The following is a 17,604-nucleotide window of genomic DNA, read 5'->3' as shown; positions in this document are numbered from 1 at the left end:
CAGGTGTCATGCAAGTGCGGATAGTATTATTTGGTACATTCTATATGGACGCGCATGAATGCGTAAATGTGCATGCGCGAATGGAGTATGAATACGTCTGTAGGCGGGGTAGGATGTGTTGACCGTATCCCAGCCTAAAGAAACACTGTTGTGCTTGTTTTAATAAAGTTTTATTGTTTGCCTAAATATTGTACAAAGGTATTAGAATATTTGGGCAAAAGTATGTCGTTCAGCGGTCTCTGGATATGGTAGAGTGTCGCTGGCTCGGCATTCGGCTATGTTCAGAAGGTCTCTGGATGCGGCAGTGTGTTGCTGGCTCGGCGTTCGGCTATGTTCAGAAGGTCTCTGGTTGCGGCAGTGTGTTGCTGGCTCGTTGTTCGGCTATGTTCAGAAGGTCTCTGGATGCGGCAGTGTGTTGCTGGCTCGTTGTTCGGCTATGTTCAGAAGGTCTCTGGTCTGCTGCTGTGTGTCGACGCTTGCTGCTGTGGGTCGACTGGCGTTGTTTGGGTTGTACCTCCTTTTATAGTGTTTCTGGGTATCACGTGACCCGTGGTGGCTGTTGTTGATGCGTAAGCGAGGAATGTGCTTTTGTCGATGGGTTAGAATTTTCTGGAATGATTGGCACCGTTCCGCTCGATGTAGTTTAATGGCTGCGGTGTGCTTCGACCGGTTTGTTTCCGCTCGACTGGTAGGGGTGGAGCTTTCTAGAAGGTTTTGGCACCGTTCCGCTTGAGTTTAGTTTAATGGCTGCAGGTGTGCTTCGACCGGTTTGTTTCCGCTCGACTGGTAGGGGTGGAGCTTTCTAGAAGGTTTTGGGAATGTATTCTGCGTCGCAGTATATGTCTTGATGATGGTGACGAGATTCCCACACGTCCATATAATGTACCAAAGAATACTATCCGCACTTACATGACACCTGCAGGATACGGGTCGTGCTGGATAGGTATGAACAGACCTTAATCCGGGGAAATAACGGGATAGCTTCAGTCCGTATAAATCTAGGTCTTTTATGTTCTATTATTTTTGCGACTGCCAGATGTATTTCATCAAGGATGTTGAGTATTGGTTGGTCATCGAAAGAACAATGTCCTAGATGTGGGATTGGGGGTAAAATCATTATATTTTCATGAATTAACTTGAAAACGTTCAGTCTCTCTTGTCGTCTGGTCCTCTTCAGAACTCAACGTTTTGGTTTTCTGTCTGATTTTCTAGTTAATTTTTATTATGATTGAAATTTTCAACACTATATTTCTTGCACTATTTGCATAGATTTTTTATTAGTTTGATTAAGTTAAAAATCGAGGCATGCACTACTATTGATGATAAGTCAACAACACTACTTTGATAATCTTGTAGGGATATAGCACGACTTGTACCATACGAAATTAGGTCGATGATATTTCCCTCATCAAACTTAATCTGTACAAATGACATCATCGCGTCCTGTTCTCGTACACGAAAGTCAGCCTTGGCCGAAATACTTCGTCCAGCTTACCCATAAAGGCGATTCGACTCGCTCTAGATACGCAATCACGAGTACACGGAAAATCCCAAGGAGCTACGCAACTACGCATCAAACATAGAACACAAAGGAAGACCTCGACCCCGCTGGAATCTTCCAGAACGTGATCTCACCAGCTCAGCTACACGTTGCTCAAGCAACACCTTTATAAACCAGCGCATCTTCCCCAGATGTCAGTGAGCTTCAGGAACTCGACCTGGCTCGTTCCAGCGAATCCCCTACCTACTTCGCTGTACATACAAATACACCTGTATTAATCGAGTAATAAAGATCCTCTTCAAAATTCAACTGAATTTCCATAGGCCGGGAAACGGTCCAAACCTTTAATCCGCCCTATAGTTTGGTCATCGAAAGAACAAGGTCCTAGATGTGGGATTGGGGGTAAAATCATTATATTTTCATGAATTAACTTGAAAACGTTCAGTCTCTCTTGTCGTCTGGTCCTCTTCAGAACTCAACGTTTTGGTTTTCTGTCTGATTTTCTAGTTAATTTTTATTATGATTGAAATTTTCAACAATACTTTTCATAAGATGAAATTTTTGCACTACTCACATACATTTCATTTTTATTAGTTTGATTTTAAAGTTAAAAATCGAGGCATGTACTACTATTTATGATAAGTAAACAACACTACTTTGATAATCTCTTTAATAAAAATGAAATTATGACTGATTGCAGGAAATAAAATAAAGAAATCCAATTTTCATGACTTTTTATTTCAATTTAATATTTTTTTGTATATATGAATGAACACAGGCTTAGATTATATTTGTATAATCAAACCGGACTTATTTAAAATGAATGTGAAACTGTGAATGGGATCTGTTACCTGCTCAATTAATTATTTTGCTTGGTTCAAAATATAATTTAATTTGGGCAACACATTAGTGACAGCTCAGTGTTGCCAGTTACTAGGTGTGTACTGCGGTCGTGGTTGCCGGTATGTTCGTGCGCTGATAGCAATATGGGGGCGGGGGCGCGCCGCCTGGGGCAATTGCTGCCTCTGTGTTTCCTCTCCATCGCAACTGCAGCCGTCATCTCCGACGACTCCCTGTGGAGTGCCGTATTGCGAGAACCTGACTGTCAAATAGTGCGTGATGAGTGTACTGTTCTGGGCTCTAACTCCTTACACATAGGCTCTGATTCCGACCTCCAGGTAGCTTCGTGTTTGGTCCAACTGGGGGGCGCACGGCGGGCTTCGTTACCGCCCGCTTGCCAACAGCTGGTGTGGTCTCGTCTGCCAGGGTTGCTGACTCCCGAGAAATTATCGGTGGCGGCAGCGCCTCATTGTCCACGAACCCTCCTTTCCACCTGCGAGCGCTCTTCATCCGCGCACACTGCCGCCTTCCTCGGATGCCTCATCAGCGACAATGATGAATCTAATTCACCCGACTGCCGATCTTTCGTTCAGAAATTAGAATGGGTCGCTTTCAGTGACTTCAGATTGATTTCACCATTGGTTCGTCATTGCGAATCTGATGTGCAAGCTCTGTCTTGCGGACGACTAAGCAAGGATAATGCTGCACTGCTGTCACAGGGTGAAACGTTAGCTTGTCTACAAAATCATATCGAACGCCTCGATGTCGAATGTAAAAAAGAAGTTCTTCATCTCTCTGAACTTCAATCTGATGATGTCAAATTCGATAGGCAATTGTACTTGTCCTGCGCCACAGATCAGCTCAGGTTCTGTCCAGATTTGACTCCCGGGTCTGGCGTTATTTACAAATGCTTAATGTTGCATAAATCTGATCGCAGTAAGTATCATTTATATTTTTTCTCACTAATCATTTTGTGAACTTTGATCGGGATGTAGTAAATTTTATATAAAGATAAAAATTAGTGCAAACATTCCAATTTTGTGTGCCTGATATTCAATTTTTTATTTTTTTTTATATGCAATTTTGTATTCTTTGTTATGTACAATATGAATTTTTTTAATAAATTAAATGTTTATCTTGGGCTATAAATTTACACAAGTCAAAGATCATGATTTGTTCAATTGCATGTAATTGAATACTAAGTTGTTAGATCAAGTTTTACTTTGAACATTCTAAAGTCCATTTTGTGACATACATATTGTAAAAAAAGTCATCTATGAGCTGTTAACGTTTCCAATGTAAGAATGAAATTTTTAAAGATGAATGAAAAAACTACATACATTGTACTATTATTCTGTTTAGCATCTGCGAAAAATTTCTCTTTTTTTTTTTTACTTTTGAACAAAAGCATTTAATTTAATTTAATGTTTGAACATGTACAATATAATATCATTTTGATCATAACATATGATCACAGTTCTTCTGTGAAAACAATATTTTTATTTTATGTACATATGTACATACATATACATATATTTATTTTAATTTTTAGCAATGTCGAAACCATGCCAAGAACAATTGTCACGCAGACAAAAACTGATAGCTCAAGATTATAAAGTTAGCAGGGGTCTTTCTAGGGCGTGTAAAGAAGATATTCGGTCTTATCGCTGTCGAAGAGGCGTTTCAGACGACAAAGACATAAGACTTGCCCAAATTCTCATGTGCTTAGAAGCGGTGTTGAAAAATAACAGTAAATTATCTTCAGAGTGCCAAGCTGAAATGATCGATCATCGCAAAATGTTAATGGAAGACTTTCGCTTATCACCGGAAATAATGCACGATTGTTCTGATGACATCAGTAAATTTTGCAGTCCCATTGAAATTGGAGGTAAAACGATTCACTGTTTGATGGAGCATGCGAGACCTAAGAAGAAGAAGGATATGAGGATACAACCCATTTGCCAGAGAGCTCTTGAGAATCTCGTTAAACAAACTGATGCAGGGGAAGATTGGAGAGTTGATCCAGTGTTACGGCAAGCTTGCAAACCCGTCGTGGACACTGCTTGTAAAGAGATTGTAGGCGGTGAAGGAAGAGTGATGTCTTGTCTCATTGAAAAATTGGGATCGACATTTATGACGGATGAATGTGAAACAGCTGTCATTCAGATTCAGTATTTTGTGGCTAGAGATTTCAAATTAGACCCTCAGTTGTATAGAGCATGTAAAAGTGATGCAATGAATTTTTGTCACGCAAAGCATGGTTGGACAGATGTGAGCGGCCAAATGGATCCAGAAAGGGGTCCCTTAATACTGCCATGTTTGTATCGATATGCTTATAGACGAGATATGCAATTAAAACCGTTCTGTTTGCAAGAGATACGCCGTGTAATGAGACAGAGAGCTATTAGTGTTGATTTGCAACCTGAAATTGAAGAAACTTGTCTTGACGATTTGGCCATGTTCTGCTTTGACAAAACGGCCAAAGGTGAAGAAATGTCGTGTTTACAAACTAATTTAGAATCGTTGGTTGATAAGTGCCGTGTTGCTGTTACCAATTTCACCGAGGCCCAAGCCGGTCATGTCGAATTAAATCCAGTTATCATGAAGAGTTGCCACAATGTAATGGAAAAGTTTTGCCCAACCGTCTTTAGAAATGGCAAAGACGAAGGAGAAGTTATGGAATGTCTGATCACTTATAAGAATGATCCTGGCGTCCGTTCCGATGTTAAATGTCGTGCGGCAATTGAACACTTTCAATTAATATCTCTCAAAAATTATCATTTCACGTATAAATTCAAAGAAGCTTGCCGCTCGTATGTAATGCGTTTCTGTCCCCAAGCAAAGACTAAAAGCGAAGTTATATATTGTTTAAGCGAAACTGTTCGTAATGACACAATTGATGGAAATCGACATAGCATCCCGAAAGATTGTAGACAGCAGCTAAGAACTCAGTTGTTTCAACAAAAGGAAAATATTGATTACGATCCAAGGCTATCATCAGCGTGTAAAACTGATCTGAAAAAGTATTGCCCAAACATTGAACATGGAGCATCACAAGCTTTAGAGTGTCTACAAAACATAAGGGGTAAATTAAGTTCACCTTGTCAGTATGCTTTATTTACTGTCAAAAAGCAAGAATTGACTGATAATTCTGTTGATTATAATTTGATAACTACATGCAACTCCATGATAACATTGTTCTGCCATGATACGAATCTTGTGAAGGTTTTAGATTGCTTAAAGGTAATTTCAAAATTAAACAAGGTATCATTAGATTAACTTGTATAAAAATTAATATTTTAATATTTCAGATACACAAAGAAGAAACTACATTCGATGAAAAATGCAAATTAGTTGTTGTACATAGAATGATTGATCAAAATTCAGATTATCGGTTCAATCCTACTTTGCAGTCGTCGTGTAAACCTGACATCAAAAAGTTTTGCTCTACGATAATTGGTATTTTTATTGCGTTAATTTCTGCCGTTTTATGAAACTTTCGGCTGTCATGTGTTTAAAATGTATTTAAATTTTAGCTAATGAACCTCAAGATAAAGAATTACAAGGCAAAGTCATAGGTTGTTTGAAGAATAAATTCCGAGAATCTAAACTGAGCTCTAGTTGCGAACAACAAGTAGCGACTGTACTTAGAGAACAAGCTCTCAACTATCACTTGGATCCATTGCTAAGTACTATGTGTCATGCTGAAATTGAAACAATTTGTAAACCATCTGATAACTCAGATACTAATGCTGATGGTGAGGTAAGCTACTTAAAATAAAAAGATAAGAACTGCAAATTTTCAATATTGTATAAATGAAGTATGAAATAAAATAATTGTCTCATAAAAATTAAATTTGGTTTGTATTAGGTTGAAGAATGCTTAAAACAAGCATTTCTGCATCGTAAAATAGCATCCGAGGAATGTCGAACAGAAGTTGCAGCTCTTATTGGTGAAGCTCGTGCTGATATTCAAGCTGATCCTCTTTTACAAAGGGCGTGCGCTGTAGATCTTTTAAAATGGTGTAATCATCTCGAACATGGAAATGGAAGACGTAATTTTTTTTCCTTATTCCTCGAAAGGATTTTGTAGACTGTAAACATTTTTTTATTTATTCCGATTTTTTTTTTCAGATATAAAATGTTTACAAATGGTATTGACTGATGAAAATAAAGATTTAGAAGATGAATGTAAATCTCAACTCACAAAGCGCATGGAAATGTTTAAAAGTGCTGCTGTGGTAATTGACATCTAAGTGTGATATATTTAATTGTTTCCGAAGGAGAAAATAACCCCATGTTATTCTATATTTTCAGTTAATAGTTCCTGAAGACTTTCAAGATTTATACGATCAAGTAGTAACTTCTCCAGCCAAAAAATATTTCCTAGTTGTATTTTTTACATTTGTTGGAATGACATTTATAGCGGGTCTATTTTGTGGACGGGTGACAAGGCGAGCCAAATATATGAAGCGGAAATAAAATAGTTTTTACTGTTTAAGGCCAATTTTTGTATTAATGTAATTGTGATACACATTATTTATAATGTTTAACCAAACGTGATCAAGTATCAAAAACGAAGAAACATCAAATCAATATTGCACACATTACACTGTGTGTAACACATTAAACATCAAATCGATATTGCACACAGTGTAACACATTACACTGTGTGCAATATCGATTTGATGTTTCATCGTTTTTGATACTTTATCATTTTTGGTTAATACTGTAATGTGAGTGTTGTCGTCTTTTGATCATTTGCTTAGACATCCATCCATGTAAAAGTTAAACAATTGTGATATTTATATTAATATCGAAGACTTTTAATCGTTAAAATTTTATCATTTTAGTCTTTTTTCTCATTTATTTCATAATTATAAAATCGTATTATTTTATATTGAACAAAAAAAGGTTGGGTGTTTCATCAATGATATTAAAATGTAGAGAAAAATACCAATAATGTGTTTGGTACATATATAATTTTCAAATTGTACAGATTTTGTCATTTTTTTATTTTATTTTATTATATTATATTTTGTTGTAATCTTTTGACTAAAATTTATATTTATTTCGTCTCAAAAAATTTAATGATAATGCTAAATTAATTAAAAATATTTATATATAATTTTATAAATTTATAATTGGTATATTACTTCTATAATGACATCTGTAATGTAACTTGAGTGTACTTTTTGTTTTTAATGTGCTTTTCAGATTCGATTAAATTGAAAATGACCCGTATAGTCTCGAGTTTGAAATACGTCATTGAATATGTTTTATACTTCTACAAAAATATTTTATACCTATCGTTACATTATATACTGACTTTGTATATAGTTATATATGTATGTGTCATACCGCTCTCGATTTGATTTTAAAAGTTTATAGATACTTAATTATTCATAGATATATTTTTTGATAAAACAAATGTTTTACAAATTTTTATATTGGGGTATTTAAGCTGTTTATGCATTGATTGATACTGCTAAATACATAATAAAAGCTTCATCGTAGGAATTATAAGCGTAATTCTAGTAAAATGTTTTTCGTATCGCCATTGGCCGGTAATTAATGACGATGTATATCTGCTTTGAGCAAACAGTCAATGTATAGTCAATATTATATTAGAGATGATAATGTACATTTTTTTTCGAATTGCATAAATATAAATCTACTATGCATACATATACATAATTATGTATGTATATCTGTGCTAATATTTGAATTAAAATGTAAAAGAAAAATTAACATAATAAATTTGTAAATAGAATTTGTATTTTTTACTATTTAAACTGCAATAAAAGCTCCATGTTTCGTATTTGTTTATGTACTTTGTTCACTTTAGGTTTTACTTTGTGGCATTGGGACTGTTTTCTATGACACGCTTCGCCCAAAAATCTATTTTCGTGTATATGTTTAAATTAAAAAATAATGTGATCATAATTATTAATTTAAAATTACCGGATTAAGGCTTAATATATATCCCAGTTTGGCCGGGAGTGCACCAACGTCTCAACTAGCTTGTCATGTTGTCCCAGTTATTTGGTAAAAATTAAAAAGTGCCACATCGGAAAATGTTATTGACAGAATACTTAAAATCTTTGAGGGACTAAAATAGTAACACTAAAATAATTAATAATAATAATAACTGTCTAGTAGTGATAAAACAGTTCTTCAGTAATGATTGTGGTGAAACGTATCTGTGACAAGTGAGGGTAACTCAAATTGTTAAAACAAATTTATCTCGATTACGGAAAGTATTATGCAAAAGTGAATCTGATATTATCAGTGAAAATTAAAAACTTTCGAGTTCTCGTTAGTATGATAGTTCGCATGTTTTACTCTCGATGTATGGAATTTTCGAGTGCCAGATGTTCCGTGATCGAGATTTTAGTGATATGTGCGAGATCGCTTTTTGTGGAATAATTACCGAACCATCAGATAGGATATTTTATTTTTCGCATACAGAGAACTGCGCGAATATTTTTTGTTTTTTACGAAATTTGTATTATCATTAAAAAAAACATTTGCGCAGTTTTCTGTACGCCAAATTTTCACGCCATTTTCATAGCGTCGGTTATCCTGATAGCGATTCACTTTTGCAATGTAATCACCAGACGCATTATTTTATTTATTTTAATTTTTCATAATCGGGGCTTTTTTTATCGTGTATCTTTTTCCGTTCCGGTAACTTTTCCCATGGTATTTTTAATGTCTCAATAGCAAATGGACGAAACAATGTTCACGTGTACACAATGACAATCCATATTTATATAATTCGTCAAAATAGCAAAATTTGGCATATGAAAATCTATTTTAAATTTTATTTAAATGCAAATTATATGACAAGAATTGAGTTCTGACTTTTTTTTTTTGTAAAAGTCTTGTTTATAAGGGTTCGGAGATAACATCCCAAATGTGAATCGCTACCAAAATAATCGCCGCTACTAAAATCGCTCGCCCAAGCAAATATATTTTTTTACGAGATTTGGGCAGTTTTCTGTACGGGAATTTTCCCGTGCGATAGGAGACCCGCGCGAGCGATTTTCATAGTGGCGGTTATCCTGATAGCGATTTACATTTGGAATGTAACCCGTTTACCGTTTATAACATCTATATACATATGTATGTACCTATATAAAAATGAATGTGTGTGTGTCTTGAATAGACTTGTGGCGGCTCGCTATACGACATGGTCGAGTTTGGTCACCTTCCTGCGAGTGGGGACCAACTCGACGTGTGTTCAGAGATAGCTACCTCACTCTGCCTTCAGCTATCATAAATAAAACACGTGCATTCAACATGCCAGTCGTCTCATTCGTTTATCCCCTATAGACTCCTAAACCATTGAACCGATTACGATTTGTTTTATGCATGTCCGGGAAGATTACTGTGAAAAAAAATTGCCCAAAAATGGGAACGGAAACGGGAAAAACGGGAATGAGTGTCATTACAACGCTAGAATTTCAAATTCTTTCGCGTTGCGACCAACGTGTTCGCTGCCTGCGTTTTTTCGACAAATAGGAACAGGAACGAGAAAGGAAACGGGAACGGGAACTGGAATTGCTTGGGAATTATTGTGGCGTTGCAACGCATGCCGGGTTCAGCTATCTAATATACATATAATTCCGAAAGAGACCGCATGCAACCATTGTTGGTTCGTAGAAAAACAAATGAATATTCAAATAAATTTAATGTTTACTATTAGATTGACTATATTTAAGCGGTTTATATTACAAATACCGAGCTTAGCCGGGTAAAAACACTAGTTCGTAATAAAAATTGAAGGAAAATATATAGGTATAGGGGGGTTGAAGGTTTTGGACCGTTTCCCAGCCTAAGGAAATTCAGTTGAATTTTGAAGAGGATCTTTATTACTCGATTAATACAGGTGTATTTGTATGTACAGCGAAGTAGGTAAAAGATTCACTGGAACGAGCTAGGTCGAGTTCCTGAAGCTCCTGGCATCTGGGGACGATGCACTGGTTTATAAAGGTGTTGCTTGAGCAACGCGTAGCTGGGCTGGTGAGATCACGTTCTGGAAGATTCCGACGGGGTCGAGGTCTTCTTTTGTGTTCGATGTTTGATGCGTAGTTGCGTAGCTCCTTGGGATTTCCCGTGTACTCGTGATTGCGTATCTGGAGCGAGACGAATCGCCTTTATGGGTAAGCTGGACGAAGTATTTCGGCCACGGCTAACTTTCGTGTACGAGAAGAGGACACGATGATGTCATTTGTACAGATTAAGTTCGATGAGGGAAATAGGTGATATCACAAGTCGTGCTATATCTCTACATAGGTATGTGGAATGAACGAACATATAAGTAAGCATCGGAGTAAACGAGAGAACGAATTCTAATAGGAAGTTTTCTGAAAACGGTCGCCGATATTTCGAGTGATGACATGCGCAAAAATATCGAAACAATTAAATCGCCATCCACGCAGACGAATTTCAGCGTCGTAGTCGGGGCAAAGATGGGCGGAGCATGGTCGCAAACGGTCGCCGGTTAGGAGCGGGCGCGTACGAACTACGAATTCGCATTGGAAATGTGTGCGTGTGTGACAGTGAGCGTGTTTGCGCGCGTGTTATTGCCTTCGCCGCGTCGGTTGTCGTCCTGCGTCAGTGCGGGTGCGGGCGCCATCTTGTGCGCGCCGGAGCGGCCGCCCTCCGCCCCCGGCCCCCCGCGCCCGCTGCAGCGCCTCCGCCCCGCTCGCGAGCGCCCCCTCGCCGCCCCGCAACGCCTACGCATGGACGCCTCGGCCATCATCACGCAGGTGGCGCGCGACGACGACCGCCACCAGCTGCCTCTGCCTCGCGCCCCCAACTCCAACTGCGCCCCCGCCCCCGCCCCCGCACCAGCCACTCGCAGCGACAGAGGCGAGTACCCGACTCCGACCCCCGACCCCCGACCCCCTATACCCGACCACTGCCCAAACAAACACCCCGCAGGCCCTCCGCCCCCCCCCACCCCCCCACCCCCCACCACCACTCCGCCCTGCGCGAAGGCTTCTCCGGCCGACCGGAAGTAAACAAACAATTGCGCGAAACGTGCGATCGCTTTTCAATGTCGCTCCATGTTGTGACGGGAAATCCGTGACATTTGCTCGCGTGACCCTGGGTTTCGCATTCCTTCTACGTTTATCGTTCACACATCCTATTAGCCGATCGCGATAAACCAAACCTGGCCTAGTAGCGAGCGCTCGTTTCGAAACCATGTTTTTGTAAACAAACCCTTACTGGTTCGCATATATACATGTATACAGATGGGAACGGTAAACGTAACGCAAAATATCATATTTCAAACTTTATTTATTATATTTTTAACATATTAGCCACAGTGACATTACAGAGGCGAAATCACACAGAGAAGAACGGCACGTCATGTGCTAGGCTCCCCACTATGGAAGGGTCTCCTACATTTTTATTATTACATACCTCCTTTACGTTTCACTTACGATTACAATTCAAGAAAACGTTTGCCTTTTAGTGACATTACAGAGGCGAAATCACACGGAGAAGAACGGCACGTCATGTGCTAGGCTCCCCACTATGGAAGGGTCTCCTACATTTTTATTATTACATACCTCCTTTACGTTTCACTTACGATTACAATTCAAGAAAACGTTTGCCTCTTAGTGACATTACAGAGTCGAAATCACACAGAGAAGAACGGCACGTCATGTGCTAGGCTCCCCACTATGGAAGGGTCTCCTACATTTTTATTATTATTACATACCTCCTTTACGTTTCACTTACGATTACAATTCAAGAAAAAGTTTGCCTCTTAGTGACATTACAGAGGCGAAATCACACGGAGAAGAACGGCACGTCATGTGCTAGGCTCCCCACTATGGAAGGGTCTCCTACATTTTTATTATTATTACATACCTCCTTTACGTTTCACTTACGATTACAATTCAGGAAAAAGTTTGCCTCTTATCCGATCGTTTTCATACTTTGCCATATTGCTCATTTCGGTCATCAATATAAGTAAATGGATCCGCCGCCATTACGATGGTGCAAAAATATCGTGTGAGACGCGTTTGATATCTGCCCGGCGAGATAGTCGTTGACGTTTATCCATCGTTTGTTTATTAGTTTTAAACATAGATGGCGGTAGTAAAATAAAATTATTGTTTTTATTCAAAATAATCATTTTATATACAAATTATAGAAGAGGTATGTTTTTTAAAAACTTTTTTTTTTATTCTCTATTTTCAAATAGGGGATACACCATTATCGATCACTGTCAAGCAAGGATACAATTTTACCGAAAACACTCTGGGTGTGTGCTAGGCGTGCCATGAATCTGTGCACAAATAGAGGTATATAAAACATCCGTGCTCGACGATGTTTATTAATTGATAAAATCAAACACGGGTGTTGCTCCACAACCACTCGACCAGTTCAGCTCAGCTTGCATTAAACAGATCAATTTCACCAGCTACTCAATTGAGCAGATATATCGCTCTAGATCAGCGGTTCTTGACCTGGGTTCTTGACCTGGGTTCGATCGAACCCCAGGGATTCGGTGAGTCAGTCTCAGGGGTTCGGCGGAAGTCAAGACACACACCCGACTCATATGATTCGGGTGCCAATTAAGAAGGATTCGGTGAATGCGCATATGAAACTGGTGGAGGTCAGTACCTCTAACAAAGTTAAAAACCACTGCTCTAGATGTTGGCGACGTGACTAACTTTGTTCATATAAAGTTGGAAATATTAATATTTATATGAATATTTGTTCATATTTGGAAGCGGCTTCAAATTAAATCAATATTATTTCTATTAAGTAATTATTGACTTGTTTTCAAACCAAAGTGAATATTTATATTACACTATTATACTGTACTAATTGGACTATAACGATGTATGGTCTTGTAGCGATGTGCATTATCAAAATTAGCACTATCGGATTAAATGCCCTATGCTAATATATCTTTTGCAGTGAATTCCAATGTGTGATTCCAAATGATAATTTTATTTTATTTTATATCAATTAATCATGCACACTCGCCTAAGGGTGAAAACACACCGCAATTAATGTAGCACGTGGTTTTTTTTTTTGGATAGTTTTTAACGTGCGAAAAAAATGGGCCGCCCAGCTCGCACCGTCCCAAAATGACCCCCTGGAGCGTTTTCGGTTAAATTTTATCCTTGTATTTATCCTTGCTTGACACTGATCATTTACAGTGTATCCCATATTTGAAGAAATGTACTTGTCGACGTTCCTCGTGCCACGTTCTGTGCTGTGTGTTTTAGCCCTAACAGATTGCTCCAAGGCGACGAGTGTGTTTAACAAATTAAGAACAGATAAACGACATTAAAAATTCTTACAATAAATAAAAATATAGCCAAATCAACGTTTAACAATTTAAATTGTCAACTGTTAACTGCTCTAGTTGTTCGCGACCCCTGTAACCGAGGAAGCGGTGCAGTGAATGAAAAGAGATATGCCATGTCAATGGCACCATCCAGTGAATTTAAAAAAAGGAGGCCTCAAGGAATGTGGGAATTACAATATGTCACAGTTATTGCCAGAAGAATATGACAGGGGACGATGGCGGGTCCAGATCAAACTCTCCGGAGCACGAAGGCCAATCTCCGTCGGAATAGACTGGCATGAGATAAAACCTCTAAATATAGAAAACAAGATGAGGGCAACATTCCTCTTGTGTTCAAGAGAAGTGTAGCCGACCATACCCATGACAAATCTTGAAGGAAATAAATTGGATGAATCCCATATTGCTCCTTATTAAGAAGCCGAAGAAAGCGTCTTTGGATTAGTTCAAGTTTAATAATAATACTATTGCATAATATGTGTGTATATGCAAATAGAACAGAATATGTAGGTGTTGAATTAACCCTAGTATACTGTTATTACAATTTTCCAACACAAACAGTGGGTCCGTTGGACCCTTGCGTATATTAGCCTGATTTTTAAATGTTTTATTGCTTATTTCGGCTTTATATGAACTATAATTGATTATAAAAGTCATATGTAATATGATTTCTATTGATTAAATAAAACTTATTTTAATTCAAAATATTAAAGGTAAGTAAATTAATTAATGTACGTCTATGGTATGCGGATACTGTTTTGATTAAAAATAAAAATAATTTTTTTATATCACTTAAAATTACGTCTCGCGATAATCTCAGGCCACATGTGGTCTTTTTGTGGTAAAATTGCATGATTAAAAAAATGGCTAAATTTTATTCAATACTTATCAGGATTTTGAGAACATATTTTCGAAATGGAACATTTTAAAAACTCATTCCGACTCACAATTAGATGAATGGAATGAATTGATGATCAAATATTAGGTAATCTTTGATATAAAATATTATCTTATATTATCGTTTATTTCATCCCAAATATCTGAAAAAGTAATATTTTCATTGAATGTGATAAAATGCAACAGATCTTTGAAAATGCATAATTCCATAGTAAGATCCAATGGACCTTTGTATCCGGTTGCGTTGCAAAGACTTTATTTATTTAATTTTTTCTAACGGACTTATAGGTCTTAAAATATTTTATTATAGTAAATAAATAAGGTAATTAGTCAATAAAAGAAGCAACAGAATAATTTTAACTAACAATTTTTTTTCTAAGAGGCGAGTGGGTCCAAATTTTCCCAATTTGGGTTAAAAAAATCTAAATTGTTCTAATTTTGCAGCATATAATGTTGATGGATATTATTAATGGAATATTCACAGCCCTGAATCTCGTAGCCTAAATTGCAAAATGGTTCAAATTATATATAATCTTATACTGTGTGCTTTTACTTCAAAATAATCATTTGTAATCTCCACCGGTCTAGAAATTGTTAATCTCTACGTTTCCCATGCTGAATTAGCAGCTGTTAAGGAAAAACTTGTAATATAAATACAACAATCTTCATATGTGTGCTACATCCGATGCAAATAATATTTCTGATTGTAGCTTTGTTGCCAACATTTTAAGATTGATAAATTTTGACGACGTATGTGGAGTTGTAGGGCAATAAACAGTGAAGTCTTTTTTTTCACTCAATGCTGAATTTTCTTTGTTCTATTGTATTACAAGTAATGTAAATGGATTGAAAAAAGTAATACAAATAAGCCAAAACTTATAAATAGTTTAATAACATGTTCATCTTCAGTATCGATTTCTTCGTTGAATCTTAATTAATCAAGTATATTTTATTTTTAGGTAGTAATTCTGAACACAATGACAGCGAGGCATCGGCGTGCGTTGGATTAGGAAACACTAGCAAAAAGTCTGGCAGTACTGGTTTCTTACGATCACTACTCTGCTGTTGGGGTGGGGGAGGAGGCCGTGGAAAAGGTCCACCTTCGACGACTACAGATGGAGCTCCGTCTTCTCCTCTTGTGCTCACGACAGACCCTTCGAGATGGCTTTTACCGCCGGTCCGACACCAAGACATGCACAAGAAGTGCATGGTTATAGATTTGGATGAAACACTTGTACATAGCTCGTTTAAGGTATATCAATTGAATAGTGAACGAATGAATTGGGCGTACAAGTTTATTCATGTTTTCATCAACTAATTTGTTGTTGTTTTTAGCCTATAAATAATGCAGATTTCGTAGTGCCAGTTGAGATAGACGGCACCGTCCATCAGGTGTACGTGTTGAAGCGGCCGCACGTCGACGAGTTCCTACGACGTGCCGGAGAGTTGTACGAGTGCGTTTTGTTCACTGCGTCCTTGGCGAAGTACGCGGATCCAGTCGCCGACTTGCTCGATAGGTGGGGCGTGTTCAGAGCTCGGCTGTTCAGAGAGAGTTGTGTGATCCACCACGGCAATTACGTCAAGGATCTGAACAAGCTGGGCAGAGATTTGCGTCGGGTGGTCATCGTGGACAACTCACCGGCCTCGTACATCTTCCATCCCGACAATGCGGTGAGTTTTATCGTCGCTGTCGACGGGTCGTCTGTTTGGTGGTTTTTATTTTCTTTAATTCGTTTTGTCGTCTCGTTTCAGGTTCCGGTCGCGTCATGGTTCGATGATATGACTGATTCTGAACTTTTGAATCTTATACCATTCTTCGAAAAGCTGAGCAAAGTAGACAGTGTGTATACAGTGTTGTGTAACTCAAATCGTCCGTACAACGGGTCGGACACACCGAGGGGGGGCAGCCCCTCGTAGCTCAGCGCGTGGGTTACTGCTTACATACGTTTTATGATGTGAGCTGTGAGGATGTTTTTGTATAAGTGCCAATTTTGCCTTGTGGATATAATTTAATATATACATGCATACATAATATATGTGTATATACATATATACATATGTATGGTATATACATATGTATGGTATATACATATGTATGGTATATATATATATATATATATATATCTCTAATAATATGATTAATATATATATATATATTATTGAATGTATTAAAGTTTGTCTGCTACCCGTGCAATGCTTTCACAACACGATTTTACTGTACATAATGTTGTTGATGGTTGATTTCAGTCGATTGGTTTTAGAACGACTTGACTTGTATACAATGTGGGTGGTAAGGAATGGGCAGTGTAAATTAGAGGAATGAAATATCTCACTCCACATAGTTTGGCTGCATTTATGTCTCACTACTTGAATTATTTGAAGTGTTTGTGTGTGCGTTTGTCAATGGGAACGAGTACATTGATGTGTGTCCATATGAATTTCATCTCCTCTTTTCTCTGTCTACAATATTTCGTTATTGTTTTGTTCTGTACCATTGTAGTTGTTTATGTTGTAGATTTTCTAATATAATTGATGTTTTCTTCCATTTTAATATATTTTGACAACTTTCAAAAAAGTGCAGAAGATAAATATCTAATTTATTTGTTATTTATTATCATTTATATATTATTTAATTAATGATTTTAAGCTTTTAACGATTGTAATTTTAATTTGTATAGTTATATAACGTGTATATTTGCTTTATAGAGCAGGATTCACCTTAAAATTGCTGTTATTTTATAGAATATATTTTATTATTCATTTAGTTTTTTTTTTATCTTATAATTGTTAGCAGTTAAATCATAAATGTCATATTTTTATAGCATTTGCGGGACAATCAGAATAAAAAAAAAAAGAAACAAACAATTTATTCCAGTAAGTTAGCGTGCGAAATGTCGCTGAATGCATTTCGTTCCTATCTGTATGAATAAAAAATAAAAAAGGATAAAGAGTATTTGTAATGTTTCATTGTGAAGTGGGTTCATGTTTGCAACTAATATCTTATGTAATATTGTACAATATT

At 37.3% G+C, this 17,604-nt stretch overlaps 2 protein-coding genes across 3 annotated transcripts; both read left to right on the top strand.

Annotated features, from left to right (window-relative positions):
• Positions 1–2,415: 2,415 nt before the first annotated feature.
• Positions 2,416–8,161, top strand: Glg1 (Golgi apparatus protein 1). 2 transcript variants are annotated; one of them, XM_077442097.1, is made up of 8 exons: positions 2,416–3,277; positions 3,894–5,584; positions 5,653–5,800; positions 5,878–6,104; positions 6,213–6,396; positions 6,476–6,582; positions 6,659–6,900; positions 6,996–8,161. In XM_077442097.1, the coding sequence occupies exons 1-7, from the start codon at positions 2,488–2,490 to the stop codon at positions 6,821–6,823; spliced, it is 3,312 nt and encodes a 1,103-aa protein (XP_077298223.1). In that variant the 5' UTR covers positions 2,416–2,487; the 3' UTR covers positions 6,824–6,900; positions 6,996–8,161. The 2 variants fall into 2 exon arrangements, with proteins under 2 accessions (XP_077298223.1, XP_077298222.1); XM_077442096.1 differs by having other exon boundaries at positions 6,659–6,957; positions 6,996–7,192.
• Positions 8,162–11,091: 2,930 nt separating this feature from the next.
• Positions 11,092–16,597, top strand: LOC143920417 (carboxy-terminal domain RNA polymerase II polypeptide A small phosphatase 1-like). Its single transcript, XM_077443302.1, has 4 exons — positions 11,092–11,221; positions 15,542–15,834; positions 15,918–16,253; positions 16,335–16,597. The coding sequence occupies exons 1-4, from the start codon at positions 11,092–11,094 to the stop codon at positions 16,497–16,499; spliced, it is 924 nt and encodes a 307-aa protein (XP_077299428.1). The 3' UTR covers positions 16,500–16,597.
• The last annotated feature ends 1,007 nt before the right edge of the window (positions 16,598–17,604 follow it).

Source organism: Arctopsyche grandis, chromosome 12 (assembly GCF_051622035.1).
Source record: "Arctopsyche grandis isolate Sample6627 chromosome 12, ASM5162203v2, whole genome shotgun sequence".
NCBI lineage: Eukaryota > Metazoa > Arthropoda > Insecta > Trichoptera > Hydropsychidae > Arctopsyche > Arctopsyche grandis.
The sequence above is the reverse complement of the archived record's forward strand: the minus strand, read 5'-3'. Positions and strand labels throughout refer to the sequence as shown.